A 19949-nucleotide genomic window follows, 5' to 3' on the forward strand; every position below is an offset into this window, starting at 1 on the left:
ATGAGAGAAGGGAATTATGCTGATCTAAAAAAAAGTCATGATGCCTAGTGAAAATTTACAATGCTGAAGACATTCTCACTTGCCGGTACAGAAGGAAGTTAAAAGTAGAAGACTAACTTTTATCTTTGTATGTATTTGCCGTAGGAATTTTTCTTCATGTTTTCCTTAGATGAAAGAATGAAATGGTTATTATCATTTATTCATTTCCTTCAGCTACAAGGAAGTATAGCGTAACCAATAAGGGCAAGAATCTGGAGTCGACCACTTAGATTCAGATTTTGACTCCAACCTTACATGTAATGGGACTGTGGAAAAGTCACTTTACCTCTGTGCCTCCATTTCTTCATCTGTAAAACGGGGAGACAGAACTTATAGTAAGCATTTAATGAACACTATTTTTTCCCTCTGCCATAGTCTATTTCTTATTCGGGTTTTAACTAACATTACAAACAAGCGGTAATATTTATAAGTAACAGTAATAAACTCTTAAATAATGCATATTAGGTATGGTTCTAAACAAATTACAAGTCATAACTCATGTAACCCTTACAACTAACTTTTGAGGTAAGCATTATTTTGCAGAGGAAAAGGCTGCTGTACAGAAAGATTCAGTTACTTGTCCAAAGGCCAACTAATAAATAGCAAAGCCAGAATTCAAACTCATGTAGCCTGGCTTTCGAGTCCAGGCGCTTACCCCTAACCAGCTTCTTGAAGAAAACTGTTTAAATAAATCTTATAACATCATAATTTATATAAAAGATAAATAGAGAAATTTTGCATTCAGTATATAAAGTATGTATTGCATCTAGGTAACATTTTTGTCTGCAACCCAAAAGAATGACATTTAAAAAGCAATCAGATAAACGACAGTTAACTTTTTTTTTTTTGAGATGAAGCTTCACTTTTTTTGCCCAGGCAGGAGTGCAATGGCTCAATCCTGGCTCACCACGGCCTCTGCCTCCTGGGTTCAAGCAATTCTCCTGCCCTAGCCTCCCAAGTAGCTGGGATTAAAGGCATGCGCTGCCATGCCCAGCTAATTTTTGTTTTGTTTTGTTTTGTTTTAGTAGAGACAGGGTTTCTCCATGTTGGTCAGGCTGGTCTCAAACTCCTGACCTCAGGTGATTCTCCTGCTTTGGCCTCTCAAAGTGCTGGTATTACAGGCGTGAGCCACCACGCCCAGCCCACAGTTAACTTTTGTTCTAAGTAATGTTTTAGGAAACTGCAAGGAAGAACAGATTCTGTCTTTGAAATATTTGATATACTGTATAAGATGAGCTGGTTTGTCACTTTACAACAAGTTTATATGGAATAGAACCAACAGCAACCTCATCTTCCACAGTTCATGGGAAATCCCACTAACATCTGCCACGCACAAGCAATGACCCCTATGGACAGACCCCTTCCTGTACTACTGGGTCAAGACCCAACCCTTACCCCAAAGGGTAACATGGAGCCAATGTCCAGGGGAAAGGTAACTAACTTCTTGAGGCATGCCATTTCCCCAGTTCCTCTTGTAACATATCACTGACTTCAAATAAGTTGATAATGTCAAGGGCCAGAAGACTAATTAGTTGACTAACTAATGAACTGATTTATTAACAAAATGGAAACTTCATCTATATAACTGCAAAAATTATTTCAAGGTAGCTGCTGTTGTGCTTTAGAGTCTAACACAGAAACATACCCAGAAGAAAACTTTCCTTAAGACCATTCTTAAGGTAAATTTTCTTCTTAAAGGTAAATTTTCATTAGCTAACTATACAACTAAAAGTTTGGAAAGATAAAACCACTGGTAAATGCTTTTTACCCTTTTACTGTGTAGCCTTTTTCTGATGATGTTACAATATATTCTAATATGTTTCACCATATCTCAATAAATATTTATAATTTTAATCAAATTGCTACAGAATTAATATGATTAATGAGAAATTGACTACAGAGTGATAAAATGCTCTCATAAAACCTTTCATGTATGGTTTTATCACTAATGTGATATATACGGTATGTATATGACATATTGATATGACATATATATGTATATGTGTATATATATGACATATATATGTATATGTGCATACATATGATATGTTCTCTCTCTCTCTCTCATTCTCTCTCTCTGTTCTCTGTTCTCTGGCTGTTCCCTAGGTCTAGCCACAGTTAAATTGTGGGTGAGATACCAGAAAAATGGGTATTAATACCACAATGAGCTACCACTGCACTGTCATAAAACTGACTGTAATGAAAAACATTGACACTATGTTTTAGCAAAGATGTAAGACAACCGAAACTGTCACCCACTGCTTGTAGGAGTGCAAATTGGTACAGCCACCTTGGAAAACTGTTTCCCAGTGTTTACTTTAGTTGAACACAGGCATGCCATATTACCTAGCATTCCACTCTATTCACTGAAAAATGCACACATATGTGTATCAAACGGGCACATAAGAACGTGCATAGGAACATCAGTCTCAGTTCCCTCAGCTGGAAACAGCCCAATGTCTACCAACACAGAGCACATAAATCAAATGTCTTTCCACACAATGGAATGCTGTAAAATCACACCAACAAGCCAAAATCAACCAAAGACAATCCACAAATTATTAAAATGTCCAACATAGATAAATATAACAGCCATAATGTTCAGTGAAAGAATTCAGATACACAATGATACCATTTATATAAAACTGCAAACACAGGTCAAACAAATGTATGGTATTGAAAGTAAGGATGGTGATTACCTTTAGTGAGGAAAGAGGGAATATGATTGAGAAAGGTCCAAAAAGGGACAGGTGGGGCTGAATGCTTATTTCTTTACCTGGGTGGTGGCTCCACAGGGGTTGACCTTATGACAACTCACCAGACTGAATACATGATTTGTGTAGTACTTTTTGGCATATATGTTACATGATCAATAAGAAGGTTGGTTTTAAAAGGCCCATTTTCAAGCCTAATTATATATTAATCTCTATTGGTCTGCTCAAGCTGCCATAACAGATTACTACAGGGTGGTTTCAACATTAAGAATTAATTTTCTTGCAGTTTTGGAGACTAAAAGCCCAAGGTCAAAGTGCAGCGGAGTTGGTTTTTGGTGAGGCCTCTCTCCTTAGCTTGCGGACTGCTGCCTCCTCACTGTGTCCTCACATGACCTTTTCTCTGTGTGCACGCATCCTTGTTCTCCTTTTGTCTTCTTAAAAGGATAAGAGCCAGGTGCGGTGGCTCATGTGTGTAATCCCAGCACTTTGGGAGGCTGAGACAGGCAGATCACTTGAGGTCAGGAGTATGAGACCAGCCTGGCCAACATGGCAAAACCCTGTCTCTACTAAAAACACAAAAATTAGCCAGACATGGTGGTGCATACCTGTAATCCCAGCTACTGGGGAGGCTAAGGCAAGAGAATTGCTTGAACCCAGGAGGTGGAGGTTGTAGTGAACCAAGATCATGCCGCTGCACTCCAGCCTGGGCAACAGAGCGAGACTCCACCTCAAAAAAAAAAAAAAGGGATAATAGTCCCACTGAATTACAGCCCCACTCCCAGAGGCCTTATCTCCAAATATAGTCACACTGGGTGTTTGGGCTTCTAAAGATGAATTTGAGGGTTGCATAGGGGGACAATTTATTCCATAACAAACTCTCTGATATTCTCCAAGTTGTTTTTTTTTTAAGTTCTTAATTCGTTTCCTTTATGTCAAATTTTCACATTATCTAAAACTTTTAAATCTTGGTATTATAAAGACTACCTAAAAGTATACCTAGTGTTTCTGAACATTTTACTTTTTAAATTTCTTACAAATAATATACTGTTTATAACAATAAAATTCTAAGGTTTTAAAAATTATATAGGAATTATTTTTAATTAAAGGGCAATAGTAGACTCTAACTCCAAGATATTTGAAAACAAAATCCATTTCTATTGGGCAAATACCTTTGTAATACCAATTATATATGTTCCCTAGCTACAGACAAGTAAGCAGTATGTGTCGATGCAAGTCACTTGTTTAAAAAAATACACTTATATGAAAAAACAACATGTGAAGGGTATTTTTTCCAATTATTTAATAATCCAATGTGCTGCCAGGCATGGTGGCTCACGCCTGTAATCCCAGCACTTTGGCACACTGAGGTGGGTGGATCACCTGAGGTCAGGAGTTCGAGACCAGCCTGGCCATCATGGTGAAACTCTATCTCTACTAAAAATACAAAAATCAGCTGGGCGTAGCTTGTGTCTGTAATACCAGCTACTTGCAAGGCTGAGGCAGGAGAATCACTTGAACCTGGGAGGCAGAGGTTGCAGTGAGCCGAGATCACGCCACTACACTCCAGCCTGGGTAACAGAGTGAGACTCGGTCTCAAAACTAAATAAATAAATAATAATCATCATCATCATCTAATATGCCCATTGTTACTATCTGCCATGCATTCCTGCAAACACTCCAGGAAACCATTTCTATTAAATATCTGGCTATCTTATGGTAGCTTTTACTTATTTTCAAATGGCAGCAAAATAGGAATGCTGTTTTAACAGAATAGAAATTAAATTACCAAAGAAGAAATACAATTTTTAACTCAGAACTCTTGCCAAAGACACTAGTTTTCCTTTTGTGACAGATGCAAACCAGCATTTAAGGGTTTTCAACGATATGCCTGTGTAATCATTACCCCAAAATCCATGCCATAGCAAACACCTTGTCCTATTGATACTCTAGGAAACAGACCTGTATATTTACCCTTTGGGATAAATTTCCTTTTGCCTTCTTACATGCTCGTGTATGTTTTGGCAATATATATCTAAATTTACATTAAATCATTTAACAACTCTTGTTATCACTTATAATGGTGTTTTAAGCTACATACATTACTAAGAACACAAAAGAAAATTATTGTGAAGAAAAACAAATTCCAGTTTACTTATACACACTATGGTAATCTCTCCTTGCCATGTGAATTGAGTTCTCAAAACTCTATGAAAAAGGAATTCACAGTCAAAAATACAATTTGAAAATGGAGTCCAGTGATTGCCTTTACGTGGCATTTCCACAGGGATTAAATGAGTAATAATGGGTTCTACGCTATTCGTTTCTATTCATTATGTCTTGCTTACTTGAAACATATCAGTTTTGTTTCCATACAATTTCAACAAGCAGCTTGGCATTATTTGTTGCTTTGCTGCAGCTACTAGGCACACTAAGGAGCTAGTTTTCCTTTTTTCTTTTTTCTTTTTTTTTTCTGTTTCAGGTCCTGCATGATGACTCAGAGTTGTAGATTCTAACTCTAGCTCTCCAGGTTCAATCTCCTTGTCTCAGAGGCAGAATAAAAATGCATACTTGAAATGGAAAAGGGATTGGGTAACTTTCCTTTAACTGACTCACCCAAGTCACTATTTCCCAAGGCCCTCCCTTCATCAGCAGGACCATGATGCCTGGATTCTGCCCACTATAACATCAGGCCAATGCACACACCTTCCGCTCCTCTGAGAGCCTTCCCAGCTCCTGCTGACACCATTAGAACATAGCTCTAGGGCTGGGCCTCACTTGGCTTCATCTTCTATTTTCTTTCTAAATGCTTTGCTTTGCCCCTTCTTAACTCTTTTTCTCACTTCCTGCAACCACAACAATTCCCAATTGGCACGGGCCAGGATCGATTTATTTCCAGTTGCCAAGTTACTTGGATGTACCACTGGCATACTCAAACGTTGCAAGTGGGGACTGATGGCTGGGGACAGATCATCCTTTGTCTAAGGACAGTGCCAAGCAGCAGCAACCAGCCACGACCAAAATCCCCACCAGTGCTGCAGGTGGACAAGTTCAAGTTCAACTGTGGCTAACTGTGGGAAGGAAACATGAGGGAGACACCTGGGGAGTGCCACACGGAGCCAGTAAGGGTAGACAGCTAGTGAAATGTAACAGTCCCCACAAAAATAAAACCCAAAAGGTCATAAAGGACTTAAAGGAGACCCTCCTGCCACACAAACAGGGGGCAGGGATGGAATCTATGGCCATGATGACGGACGCAAGCAGCACTGGGGAAAGTGGCATCCAAATGACACAGGGCAGCTTTTCCAGTTGACAACCACTGTTCTGGGGAGTGAGCTGTCACTGACAAGAGATGAAGAGAGCACTGGTCAGACACTGGCCATCCCTGAGCCACAACAGTGGATTCTCTGCAGCATGCTCCTCCCCTACTTTCTACTCCATGGAGAGGGGTTGGAGGAGGAAACAAGGTCACTCGTTCCTGATGAGACTTCATTCTCAGCACATAACCACAACCCTCAGAGGTCCAGCTGCCTCCATGCCCTTCCTCCGGTAACAGAATTCCTTTCTGTTACCATATATAAGTGTGTTTATATGTTAGGGAGCCTGGCACTGTCTGTTCAGGGGACCGTTCCAGGCTGCTTGGCAGGAATATACTACACGTTAAATGAGACGAAGACTATGTCTCCAAAGGCAGAAATGGTTTAAATTATGTCTCAGTGATACTGCATGTTCTATTTAACCTCAGTAGCCTCAACCATTTCAAGACCAAGAACGATTTTCTAGTTTTCAATTCAAGCCCAAAGTGAGAAGAAAACTCAACTAGAAGAACCCCAACATCTCATAGATGGAGATACAGATGCACCACCAGCTCTCTGTCCCACTAAAAAAAATTCCCCCCAAATCCATAATCATTTCTGCTGGAGTTCTCTCACTCTGTTTCGAAGAAATCCTCTGTAATGAATTCAACACTTGTCTTTCCTCAACTTTCCAGGAAAGAGTGTAATTATTACTTAGTCTCACTTAAAATTAAAATATTTTAATTATGACATTAAACAGCACAGTTTTCACTTCAATTTAAAGTAAGTACAATCATACTACATAAATCTTAAGGAAAAGAGTGAAAAACCACCTTTAAAAATCTGAAGTCATTTTAAGATACGTTTCAAAACCATGAACTTAAAACTGTCTTACCTGGCGAACGAAACTATTTGAGGTAGTGTCAGATGATGTGCTTCCATCAGATCCTTTAAATCTGTTTTTCCTTCTGGCTCCTTTTCCATATGACTACAAAAAAAAAAGACAAATAAGATTATTGTAAGACCCTTTAACAGGAATGTAGGCCTAGTTGTAGAAAACATCTAAGACTAAAAACAAGTAATACATTGCCATCATGTAAGCATCATTAGAAAGTTAATATTGGTGGGATTCCACAAATGTATTTCCAATCAGTGATGATGTAGGGAGAAGAGTTTTCTTTTCTGTTCTTTTTTGAGACAGAGTTTCACTCTCGTTGCCCAGGTTGGAGTGTGAGGGCACCATCTCAGCTCACCGCAACCTCTGCCTCCCAGGTTCAAGTGATTCTCCTGCCTCAGCCTCCTGCATAGTTGGGATTACAGGCATGTGCCACCATGTCTGGCTAATTTTGTATTTTCAGTAGAGATGGGGTTTCTCCATGTTGGTCAAGGTGGTCTCAAACTCCCGACCTCAGGTGATCTGCCCACCTTGGCCTGCCAAAGTGTTAGGATTACAGGCATGAGCCATCGTGCCCGGCCGGGAAGGAGAGTTTTCTTGGCAAAGCACTGAATAACTAGTGAATTAAAACAATGGATGTTATCTGTTATAAATATGTTAGCAGGCAAGAGGCAAAAGCCTGTAATGATAAAGCATTTAAACATAAGCATTTAAAACAAGAAGTTAAAGGTAAGATGGTTTGTTTTAATTATAGGATTGGGCCAAGCACAAACATCTAAAAATGAACTTGCTTTTCCTGTTACATTTATAGTTTACTTTCAGAACCCTAAGAATAAGCTACACCTCAATCTATGTTTAATTCTAAGCACAGATACAGTAAGTGCAAATATTAAACATTAAAATGTAAATGAACAATAGCTTAACACTGAGTTTAGAGTTAAATACAGCACATAGGTTAGAATCCTGGCCGTAGCAAATCTTGACCGAGTTTCTTAATTTTTTCAATCTTTTCATCTTTAAAATGGGGTTAAGTATTAGATAAAATAATACCTCATAGGATTAAGTATGAAATGAAATAATGTATTTATAGCATTTAGCATAAGATCTAATACATGGTAAGGACTCAAACTAATATATACAAAGTGATACCTATACAGGGGTTGGAAGACGTGGAAATGAACTGGACAAAAGTGTATATAACACGTTGAGAATTATTAGGCTCATAGAGACTTCATTAGATGATCAGAATTTACACCATTGATTTTTAAAATCATCACATTCAGGTTTTGAAAATGCTATTTGGTTATGCTTCCTCTATTCATATGGTTTTCATTAAAATATCTGCCATAGTATATGTAGCACTTAGGCAAGCTGAAATCTATTACAAACATTTGCGTTATGAGTAATTTAGATGAATTTGCAATCAGTGAGAGGGTGGTATAATCTTAAAGCAAAAAATTTTCTTATATATGTTTGTTCTCTTCAGAGTATCTAAGGGATTTATATAATACAAATGTGTTTCCATGACATTTAATTAACTCTCAACTTCATAAACGGCAAGAAAGCTACGCTGGGCTTTTGTAACGTAATATACAAGGTTCTCCTCAGTTAACAGCTTATTCTTTTTACTTATGTAAACATTATTCAGTAAACTGTTGAAAAATAACATTCTCTTGACCACTTTTTTTCTGTTCCAATTATTACGTAAAGCTTTGGACAGATGCATTTTCTAAGGCCTAAGAAAGGTAAAATAAAGTATGAAAATCTCTTTAAAATTTTCTCTTAAATTTATATTAACCCATGTGCAAAAATACTTATTACCTTGAAAGTATTTTTAAGGCCTAACATGCTTCTTTGGGAGTGTAGGGACAATCTGTGTTAAATTCATCATTCACCCTCATGAGGAACGTAAATTATCTTTGAGAACAAAGACAAAATATAATCTTTTCCTTTTTGGGGGGCGGGAGACAATGTCTTGTGCTGTCACCCAGGCTGGAGTGCAGTGACATGATCATGGCTCACTGCAGCCTTGACTACCCCCACACCCCCTGGGCTCAAGCAATCCTCCCACCTCAGCCTCCCAAGTAACTGGAACTACAGGCACACATTGCCATGCTTGGCTAATTTTTTTGTTTTTTGTAGAGACAGGGTCTCATTGTGTTGCCCAGGCTGGTCTTGAACTCATGACTTTAAGCAATCCTCCCGCCTCAGCCACCCAAAGTGGTGGGACTACAGGAGTGGGTTACCATGCCCACCCTCCAGTACCATTTTTAAATGAACAGAAAAGAGTATCTTCACAATTCTATTGTCCTTTAATTTTAGCATTTTAGTGATAAATATGTTTCATTATTCAGCTTCTTGGATGTGTGAGGTTTTTTGTGGTTGCTCATAGTTGTACATCAGCCACTGTGAGAGCCACACAAAGTTAAAGACATTCAGTCACAGAGGAGGTGGTCGTTCTCTTCAAAAAATTGTACACATTTAAAAACTCACATTAATTTTTCCAGGCCCCTGGGAATCCTGTTCATAAACACTATTTCAGGCATACTTAGCTACCTATGCAAAGGATATGTAATGAAATTATTACAGTTTTCAACTGTACTAAGATAGTTTACACACTGAACAACTATGGCACATTGAACTGCACGCATGCTGGTGATAGTTTTGAGAAAAAAAAATTGTTCTTCTATTACTTAAATGTATAAGTGATGATTTATTTAAAGTATTCATTTGCCCATGCCTTAAGAGTGTTAGATCAACTCTCTATCATATATCATAATTATTAAAAGACAAAATAAATATATATGCTTAATTATATCTCTATTCTGTGATTTTACTAATTTCCACAGTAATTTCTCTTCTAAAGTTTCCTCTTTTATTAAACTGTAGAGGGACTACTTACTGACCAGTTATATTTTTTTATAATAACAGTCAGGACCAAAAACCAAAAAAACATTTAAAGCATCTTTGGAAAGCTAATAGCCCATCTTCACATACCTGTAAAAATGTTAATGAGAATTCATCCTGCAATTACGAAATTAAATTTCTTTTAATCTAACGCGTATTTAAAATTAAGTCCATCTTGCTCGAAAGATTCGGTTTTCAGTTACTTGAAATCCTTGAAAATAAGGACTAGACTACTACTTCTGAAGGAATTAAGGGGGAAAAAAATGGGAAGGCCAAACCTCTCCCAGGTGGAAAAGACAGGTAAGATTAAGTGTTCAAATATTTAGCTGACTAAATTTGAAAAAATATATATATAAATGTGTGCAATTGTTTCAAGTGCAGCTACTTTTGTGAACAATAGTTTTTCTAAATATTTTTTTACCAACATTAAGTATATGAACACCCAATATCTGAAACAGTTCATCATTAGTGTGGCCCAGGTTGTACAAGGAAAAGGGGAGACAGGAAAGGGGATTTGGCTATAGTACAAGGTGTTATCTATAGATTCTCCCTGACACATGCAGGACTCTATGTCCTTCTTGAAAGAGTCCCAAAAGTCACTAATTTCCACTAATTGCTATTAGCTACATGAAGCGTAATACAAACAAATTATGTCACCATAGTAAAAAGAAAAAAATACTCTTCTATTTATATTACTTTATTTGTTTCAAAACATCAGGCTAAGATTTCAGAAACTAGGGAAAAAAATTCTTAAGACATTTCCAAAACTATATTAATGACTTATTAAAAAGACATTCAAAAATCCATCATGATGTTAATGTCAGCTGAGTGTGAATGAATATCTATCTTTCTTGACACTAAATAACTTAAGAGTAGACTCCAGTCTTAAAAATCAGCAAATAAATGTTGACCTTTTCACAAGTAATGAAAATCTAATTTCTGTATGATTGAAGGAGACAGGAGTAATTAATTATAGAAGTTGTCAGTTACCTGGAGATTTTAGCCGTGCACACAATGTTGGCAGCCCCTGGGACAACCTGAAGAATGATATGGCTTCTGTGCTTTGATGGTTACTGTGACAGCTCTCCTGCCTACAGATTACTTCCCGTCAGCATAATACTGACACTTAAAATTAGGCCAGGCATGGTGGCTCACGCTTGTAATCCCAGCACTTTGGGAGAGCAATGTGGGTGGATCACCTGAGGTCAGGAGTTTGACACTACCCTGGCCAACATGGCAAAACCGTTTCTACTAAAAAATACAAAAATTAGGCTGGGCGTGGTGGTTCATGCCTGTCATCCCAGCACTTTGGGAGGCAGAGGTGAATAGATCATTTGAGGTCAGGAGTTCAAGAGTAGAGCGACCAACATGGTGAAACCCTATCTCTACTAAAAATACAAAAAAATTAGCCAGGTGTGGTGACTGGTGCCTGTAATACCAGCTACTCAGGAGGATGAGGCAGGAGAATCGCCTGAACCGAGGAGGTGGAGGTTACAGTGAGCCACGATAGCACCACTGCACTCCAGCCTGAGTGACAGAGAGAGACCCTGTCTCAAAAACAAAAACAAACAAAAAATTAGCTGGCCGTGGTGACATGTGCCTGTAGTCCCAGCTACTCAGGAGGCTGAAGCAGGACAAATGCTTCAACATGGAAGGTGGAGGTTGCAGTGAGCCAAGATCACACCACTGCACTCCAGCCTGGGCTACCGAGTGAGACACTGTCTCAAAAAATTAAATTAAATTAAATTTAATTTAATTTAAAAAAATTAGTCTCCATCTCTCTCAGTTCATATTCAATGATGTTTATCCCTTTGAATTTCCAGACTTTCCTCATCTTATGACCAAAAACAAACAAAGCCAACACTATCCATAGAGAAATCATGTACCAAATCTCCTCATTTACCAATAGCTTAGTGTGAATAAGCTAAGGGTAAGATCCTTTACTAGGCAAGAAGTAGCTAAATGACATTCCTAGAAAAAGGAGTTGCCTTTTATTTGGCTCAGTTCACACAAAAGCAGAAAGGAACAAGGAGCCTGCATAAATAGAGTTCTTGGGGAAGGGGGTGGGTGTCTAGCAGGTAGACGAGGGAGGAGGGAGGAAGAAGGCCAGGAAGCAGAGATCTATCTGCCCAGTAAGGAGGAGCACAGGCAGGGAGGGCAGAAAGCCAGGAACAACACATGCCTTCTTCACAATCTACCTCCTGCCAGGCTTGGAAAGATCAGTAAGACAGGCCCTGTTCCTTTAAGTGATGTCATAAGTAGTTTTCTCTCTCTGTTAAGTTGTGAAATAATGCATTGTTACAATTAGTTTTTAATGTGGTTTTTGACCTATACTATGTGTAGGACAGAGACAAGCTACACAATTGGAGAGTATCACCATCCTCTATGGGGTTAACATATTTTGTTTAGCTTCTCTTGAACAGGCCAAGGCTACACAATTCAAAGGAATTAAATACAGCAACAGGTAAACCGAGTCTTCATATAAAAAGAGAGACAAAAAGAAAAAGAGCATGAGACTGTAAGAACAACAAAATCTCAGATCACTCAGATATATTTCAAATTCTAAAACATACTCAGAAATTCTGATTGGCATGTCTGTAAATTTCTCCCATGCCACATCAGAAAAAAAAAATACCATTCAAGAGGAAAGTGATGGTAGTTAGGAGTGAAGATTTCTGCAAAACATAAAGCACGGGACCTATGACCACCAACTTTAGAGACTGCAGAAAACTCATTTGCAAATAGAACCTAAGACTATTTCAGGAAAAAAGTGTTGATTTAGTTCGAGAGCCACTAGACAACAGCTGCTACTCTTTTTCGATAAAGCTCCTTGCTACAGCCATTCAGGATGTTGCCATCACATGCTTGAAAAGCATCTGGCAGACTCGGCTGGGGTGGAACCAGCTGGGACCTGTTGCTAGGAGCAAAACAAACAGGCCCACTGGTTACTGTCTGTTCAGTTTCAGGTGTGACTGGAGGTGCAAATGACAATCTCCCTGAGGCCTAGAGTGCTGAGATACTGTTCTTGTTACTCCTCCTTTTCCTCTTCTGTTACCTATCAATCCCTGTCACCTGCTTCCTATTCACCCAACCTTCGTGTAGGAGCTATTCAATTCCCTGGAGAATTACCAGTTTAATGTTGCCCCATAGAAATATCATATGAGCCAAATGCATCATTGAAATGTTCCAGCAGCCACATTAAAAAGGTAAACAGTAACAGGTGAAATTAATTGTAACAATGCATTTATTTAACCCAGCACATCCAAAACATGGTCATTGCAACATGTCATCAATTTAAAATTTACTAATGAAGATGTGTTACATTCTTTATTTCATCTTAAGGCTTTGATAGCTGGTGTGAATTTCACATTTACAGCACATATCAGTTCAGACTAGCCACATTTCAAGGACTCAAAAGCCACAGGTGGCTAGTGGCTACCACAGTGAACAGCACAGATTTGGAGCTTGGAGCAAGGGTCCTCCGTGAGCAGCTGGACTTTGGAGGTAGACTGTGTCCAAGTTCACACTGCAACTGTTCAACAGGTTACCTAAAAAGCAATGCAATTTTCTTAAATTGAAACTTTCAAGAATTTGCAGTTAGATTGCCACTCATTTCTTATGTAAGAAATGTATCCATTTTGGGCCGGGTATGCTGGCTCACGCCTGTAACCACAGCACTTTGGGAGCCCAAGGCGGGCAGATCACCTGAGGTCAGGAGTATGAGACAAACCTAGCCAACATGGTGAAACCCATTTCTACTAAAAATACAAAAAAATTAACTAGGCTTGGTGGCGGGCGCCTGGAGTCCTAGCTACTCAGGAGGCTGAGGCAGGAAAATTGCTTGAAACCAGGAGGTGAAGGTTGCAGTGAGCTGAGATAGCACCACTGCACTCCAGCCTGGAGTGAGTTTTTGAGATTGTCTCAAAAATCAAAACAGAAGAAAAACAAAAACAAAACAAAAACCAGGGCTCTGAGAAATGTATCATTTTGTTTATGGCAATGTACTGGGGCAAATGGACCAGAATGTATCAGGGTGCTCCCTCTCTCGAGGCAGACTGATTGATACAGAAAAGGAAAATGGCAGAGTTTGCGAATCTACATCTTCTGCTTTCTTCATACAAATATAATAATATAATCCAGAGGTGAAGTAGAATGATTCCTAAAACCAATGATTGCTTTAGAGGTTCCATTTGTAAATAGAAACTCCATTTCTAGGTAGAACTGCCTAGTAATTCTGAGTAGAATTACTCGGTGCCACACAAAAGGAGGATGCTTTAGAGCCAGCCTCCTTACTCAGGCAGTTTTTACTGCTGGTCTGTTCTGCCCAAACAGAGAGACGGAAGAGATGACTTTGCCAAGCCTCACACAACCCTATGATGCCATGATTTATTAGATATAAAATAAACAGGCAATGTTTCCCTCAAATAATGGATGTGAGATGAACGCAATTCAAGTCAAATTGCTTTCATTTTTGGAAGGCAGAGAAAACAAGGAGATGAATGTTGATGCAGTTGAATATTTGTATCTCTTAAACTTGTTTTTAAAATCCATTCTGCCCTCTCTGTTCTCTCTCCTTTATCTATGCAATCACTTGCTAATTCCTGTGAATTGAACTTTGAAATGTTTGATACATAGAACTGTCATATCCATTATCTTTTCATCTCTTTTTCTCTTAGGCCTTATTACCCCTGGCCCAAACTGTTACATCTGTCTGCCTCCTGGTAACTTCACTTCTGGACTCCTGAGATTTGAAACTATCATACAGAACATTTCCAAGTGAATATTCCCAAATGAGCTGTTAAGTGGGTCCTGTTTTGAACTCCTTCCACAGTTCCCTGTCGCTCAATACACTAAAGGTTCCAAGTCCCCAAGACGTAGTCTCAAATTGCTTTGTCAGTTTTATGCCTAACTGTGCCCAATCTTGACCTTACCACGCTCTTTTTAAACTAGAAATGATAAACATATACTGCAAGACTTCTTACTTCTGGGGCCTTGTTTTACGTACGACTGCTTACCAACTCTCTCGAAAATATCTGGTGTAATCTGACCCATCCTTCGAATCTTTTTGCAAATGCCACCTCATCCATGAAGTCCTTACCGATTCCTCCAAATGGCATGTTTATTATCTTTATTCCTTTGAAGCAGTATACTAGTCAGAACTTCTCTTACAGCCCCTATACATATATCCTAATTGCTGCTACTGGAATATAAATTCTTTGAAGGCAGAAATTGTGTCTTTTCACATCAGAAGCATTTCCACATTGCTGCTGTACAATAATTTGTTGACTTACATTTAATCATTATACATAAATCACAAAGTAAATTAGTATCTCTTATCTGAATGCCAACCCTGACTTTGATCTCCAGGAATTTAGGAACTCTATTTTTATCATAAGAATAAAAACTTTTCTAAAATATCCCTCGAGGAAGATCAAAGGCAAATGAGGGTCTAAATGTCCTTTCCTTTGGTGGAGGACTCGAATATTGATAGTATTCAAGACCTTCATCCTAGAATAACCGAGGTCTCCGGGTACATTTTTCATTCTATCTAACCTGGCAAGCGTCTAGATAAAAATCAGGAGTCTAGAACAAATGCAAACTCCATTGGTTAAAATTCAGATCCTTTGGCAGAGGCCAGATGGGAATGTAGCTGGTTCATTACATGTCCCCACTCGGCTTGTGAAGCAAACAGCCCAGGGCGGACTAAAATCTAGCTGTTTTACCACTACAAAAGACATAGATTTCTGATTACACAAGTCCTTGGTTTCCACATTCTTCCCCTTCTCGAATCAAAGTGAATTATGTGTTTTAAGTTAGCACATTAATTTCCCAATGGTAAAAGAAAGTTCAATAAAGCCAGACTACTATGCCACTTGGATCTGCCATGATTATAATATCAAAACATCTAGAGCACTCAGGTTGCACCTATGGAAACAACAGCAAGAAAACATTTGCCACCTTTATTAGGTTGTCATACTCCTGCCCCCATGACTACAGCAAATGATACTCTAACATGCTCTCTGTTGTGTATGTGTGTCTATGTATTAATATATAAGTGTATACACACACACTATATATATATAATACCACAAATTAAAATCTGGCAAATATAGGCTTGAAATCAACGAGCCAATACCGTTAAGCAAAGAGACATTTCTCCAGAATGCTTCCTGAAATGTAACCATGACCTCTTCACATCACTGGCCAGCCAACAGCCAGCCCGCAGCTAGGAGTCTGAAGTCATTTCTCTGCTGGGAGAAAAGTTGAGCGACTCCTCACCGCTGAGACCTGGAGGTGTCTGTAACCCAAACTGTACCTGCTGAAGCCTTACGTAAAAAAAAGCCACCTTGTCATTGCCCAGCGCCTACAACTGACATCTCCAATTTCACAACAACCTGCAGCGAAGCTGACTTTTTCCAGAAACCGCGAATACTTATCGGAGAGAAAGGGGATCCTGGAGATCCCTGAAATGGCTAACATTTCAGGGGAGACGGAAAAATAGAAACTTTCTTGTCCCCAGCTCGCTCGCTTCTTACGGGAAAGGCACGAGGTGGGACAGGCAAACCTTGGCAAGTGCCCGAGGGACTGGAGAGCTGTCAACCCCAGGTGCGCAGCGTGGTCCGGGCAGCTCTGGGGGGAAATCCGGCAGGGCGCCCCCACATTCGCTCCCCTCCCGCCCACCTCCACCCCATCACCCTCACACCCACGCCCATCCCGGTTCCGAGCGTGGCCAGGAGGGTCGGCATCGTAGAAAGAGCTGCGATGGGCCCCCTCCCGCCCACCCGGACTCACGATCTTCAGCAGGTCCAGTCCACTCGCCTGGTTCATGTCTCTCCATGTGCCTCTCCCGGGAAAGGGCGAGGAGGGCTAGCTGGGGCAGCCCGGGAGAGTCTGGGAGGACGGGCAGGTCTCCCCCGCCCTTCCCCACTGGCTTTTCGGAAGCAGAGAAAAATGGAAGCCGAGGCAGAGCCAGGAAAAGGCGCAAAGGGGCAGGGTTCCCAGGGCCAGGAGAGGAGCAGAGGGTGGGCAAGCGGCGAGGGGAGGAGGTGGCTGACGATACCCAGGCAGCGGGGAGGTGCGAGGCTAGAGATCCCTGGAGCGGACGTGCCGGGAGAGCCCGAGGTCGGTGCCCTGCCCGGCGGCTCACAAAGGAAGGAGAAAGCGCCGCGCTCTCGCTACCTGTGCGGCGGCTCCGAGCGCCCCCGCGGGAGCCACGTTCTCCAGCAGTTCCATCTGGATCTCCTGCGCCACCGCCGCCGCCGCTGTGGGAGGCGACTTCGACATGTCGCTTTGGACCATTGGCGAAAAGTCGGCTCCGAGCGAAGCAGCCAGCCCCGGCGGCGGGTCCCCTCCTCCTCGCCCCCGCCTCCCCGCGCTCGGATCGGCTCTGGGGGACGCCCAGGGCTCAGGCCCGGCTGTTCTCGGCGCAGCGCCCCGCAGCGCCCCGGGACTCGGCGCCGCGCTGCCAGGCGCTCAGTGCGCGGGACAGGGCCGGGGCATCGGGCGAAGCGAGCAGCACGGGAGGCGGGACGCGGGGGCGCGGCTGCGGTGCTGGGGAGAGGGGCGCCCTCCGCGGGGCAGCCGGGGTCGGGCAGAGCGGGCGCAGCGCGGCCGGGATGGGAGCCGCGGGCGCCGGGAAAGGTCCTCGCCAGGAGGGGAGGGAGCTCCGGGAGCGCGAGCCAGGGGGAGGCGCGTCGGAAAGCGAGAGTGACAAGCCGAAAAGTTCCTCGCGGGAGGCGCGCGCCGCGTGGGCTCAGGTTCAGCTGCTGCGCGTCGCCGTGGCACACAGGCTGAAAAGTTTGCGAAGCCACAGAAGTCAGGCCCGGCGCTCGGCCGGGGCGAGGGTGGGGTGGGGGCCTTGATCCTGTTCCCATGGCCCCATACCTCCTCTCAGGAACCCTAAGAGCAGATCTCTTAACTTCGCAGGGGAAGGACGACAGAGGCTGGGTTCCTACACTTAAAGTTTTAAATTTGTAAAGGCTGTTGGCAGCCCGGGAGAGCAAATATCTGCAAAGAACATGTCCTGGGCAGCTGAAAGGCCTTGCTAATAATGTCAGTAATAAGGATCCAGAAAAAGAAATGGCGTTGATAAAGATCATCTGGTGATCCCACCTGAACCTGCCACTGGCCTGGTCAACTAGGTGGGAATCTACCCAACCTGAGATGGAATGTTTTCCTTTATGACTCCCGTCTTCATCTTTGCCAAATTAAATTAGCACCACTTTCCAAACAGAATTGAAGTTTGTTGTTGTTTTAGACGGAGTCTCACCCTGTCGCCCAGGCTGGAGTGCAATGGCGCGATCTCGGCTCACTGCAACCTCTGCCTCCTGGGTTCAAGCGATTCTCTTGCCTCAGCCTCCCGAATAGCTGGGACTACAGCCACATGCCACCAAGCCCAGCTAATTTTTGTATTTTTAGTAGAGACGGGGTTTCACCATGTTGCCCGGGCTGGTCTTGAACTCCTGACCTCAAATAATCCACTGGCCTCCGCCTCCCAAAGTGCTGGGATTACAGGTGTGGGCCACCACACCCAGCCAGGATTGAAGTTTTTCTATAGGGGTGAAAACTCTTAGTGTCACATTTTTGACAAGCACGTCCTTAAGATCCAGAACTCTTGATAACAGGGTAGTGACTACAGTGAGGGTGTTTCACTTACAACATTCCGTTCAGATAGTCCCAAGGAGGCACATTTTTACATGATTGACTGCATCTCATTTCAACAAATTTTACTACAGTGGAAACTTCTGTAATGAGTTTTCCAGGCTTTTTTAAAATTTTTTTTTTTTGAGACAGAATTTCGCTCTTGTCACCCAGGCTGGAGTGCAGTGGCACGATCTTACCTCACTGCAACCTTCGCCTCCTGGGTTCAATCGATTCTCCTCAGCTTCCCGAGTAGCTGGAATTACAAGTGCCCGCCACCACACCCAGCTAATTTTTTTGTATTTTTAGTAGAAATGGAGTTTCACCATGTTGCCCGGGCTGGTCTCGAACTCCTGACCTCAGGTGATCTGCCCGCCTCTGCCTCCCAACATGCTGGGATTACAGGCATGAACCACTGCATCCAGCCTAATTTTTGTATTTTTTAGTAGAGACAGGGTTTTGCCATGTTGCCCAGGCTGATCTCAAACTCCTGACCTCATGATCCACCCACCTCGGCCTCCCAAAATGCTGGGATTCCAGGCGGGAGCCACAGCACCAGTCCAGCTCCAGATGTCTATTAACATGTTATTTTGTAACAACAAAATGCAAGTTTGATATATTGAAATATACATGCAAAAATTTACTGTAATAGGCTTCAACTGCCTTCTGTATTTTACTATGATATATGAAATTATATGAGATATAGTACTTGTTCTCTTCAAACATAAGCATAGACATTTTAAACCTATCATCTCCACCACAGCACTGATTTGAGCCAGGCTTAAAGAATGGGTCTTGACACAGTTAAAGATTAGGCATAAAGTGTCATTGATTTTCCTAATCTTTGGTATTAAAAATGCCGCTTTTATGGGCTGTGGACACTAATAGACAATTCTCAAAAGAAGATATACAAATGGCCAACAAACATATGAAAAATTGCTCACCATCAAAAATGATCAGGGAAATGCAACTCAAAATCACAATGTGATATCACCTTACCCCTGTGAGAGTGACCATAATCAAAGAATCAAAAAATAGGAGATGCTGGCATGGATGCAGTGGTCAGGGAACACTTCTGCACTGCTGATGGGAATGTAAACTAGTGCAGCCACTATGGAAAACAGTGTGGAGACTCCTTAAAGGACTAAAAGTAGAACTACCATTTGATCTAGCAATTCTACTACTGAGTATCTACCCAGAGGAAAAGAAGCCATTATTCAAAAAAGATATTTGCACATGCATGTTTACAGCAGCACAATTCATAGTAGCAAAATCGTGGAGCCAACACAAATGCTCATCAACCAACGAGCTGATAAAGGAACTCTGATATATATGATGATGAGATACTACTCAACTATGAAAAGAAATAAATTAACAGCATTTGCAATGACCTGGATGAGATTAGAGACTATTATCCTTTTTTTTTTTTTTTTTAAGACTATTATTCTAAGTGAAGTAACT

General features: G+C 41.4%; 1 protein-coding gene across 3 annotated transcripts in view; it reads right to left on the reverse strand.

Annotated features, from left to right (window-relative positions):
* The window catches only part of CACNB2 (calcium voltage-gated channel auxiliary subunit beta 2), a 413977-nt gene extending 396517 nt beyond the window's left edge, over positions 1–17460 (reverse strand). For all 3 annotated transcript variants that reach the window (XM_023223140.2, XM_023223141.2, XM_023223139.2), the window contains exons 1-2: positions 17028–17460; positions 6942–7034 (exon numbers count right to left, since the gene is read on the reverse strand). In XM_023223140.2, coding sequence (XP_023078908.1) covers positions 6942–7034; positions 17028–17147 — 213 coding nt within the window. In that variant the 5' untranslated portion in view covers positions 17148–17460. The remainder of the gene's footprint in view (positions 1–6941; positions 7035–17027) is intronic.
* Positions 17461–19949: the final 2489 nt, after the last annotated feature.

The sequence above is a fragment of the Piliocolobus tephrosceles genome, chromosome 9 (genome assembly GCF_002776525.5).
Source record: "Piliocolobus tephrosceles isolate RC106 chromosome 9, ASM277652v3, whole genome shotgun sequence".
In the NCBI taxonomy this organism is placed as follows: Eukaryota; Metazoa; Chordata; class Mammalia; order Primates; family Cercopithecidae; genus Piliocolobus; species Piliocolobus tephrosceles.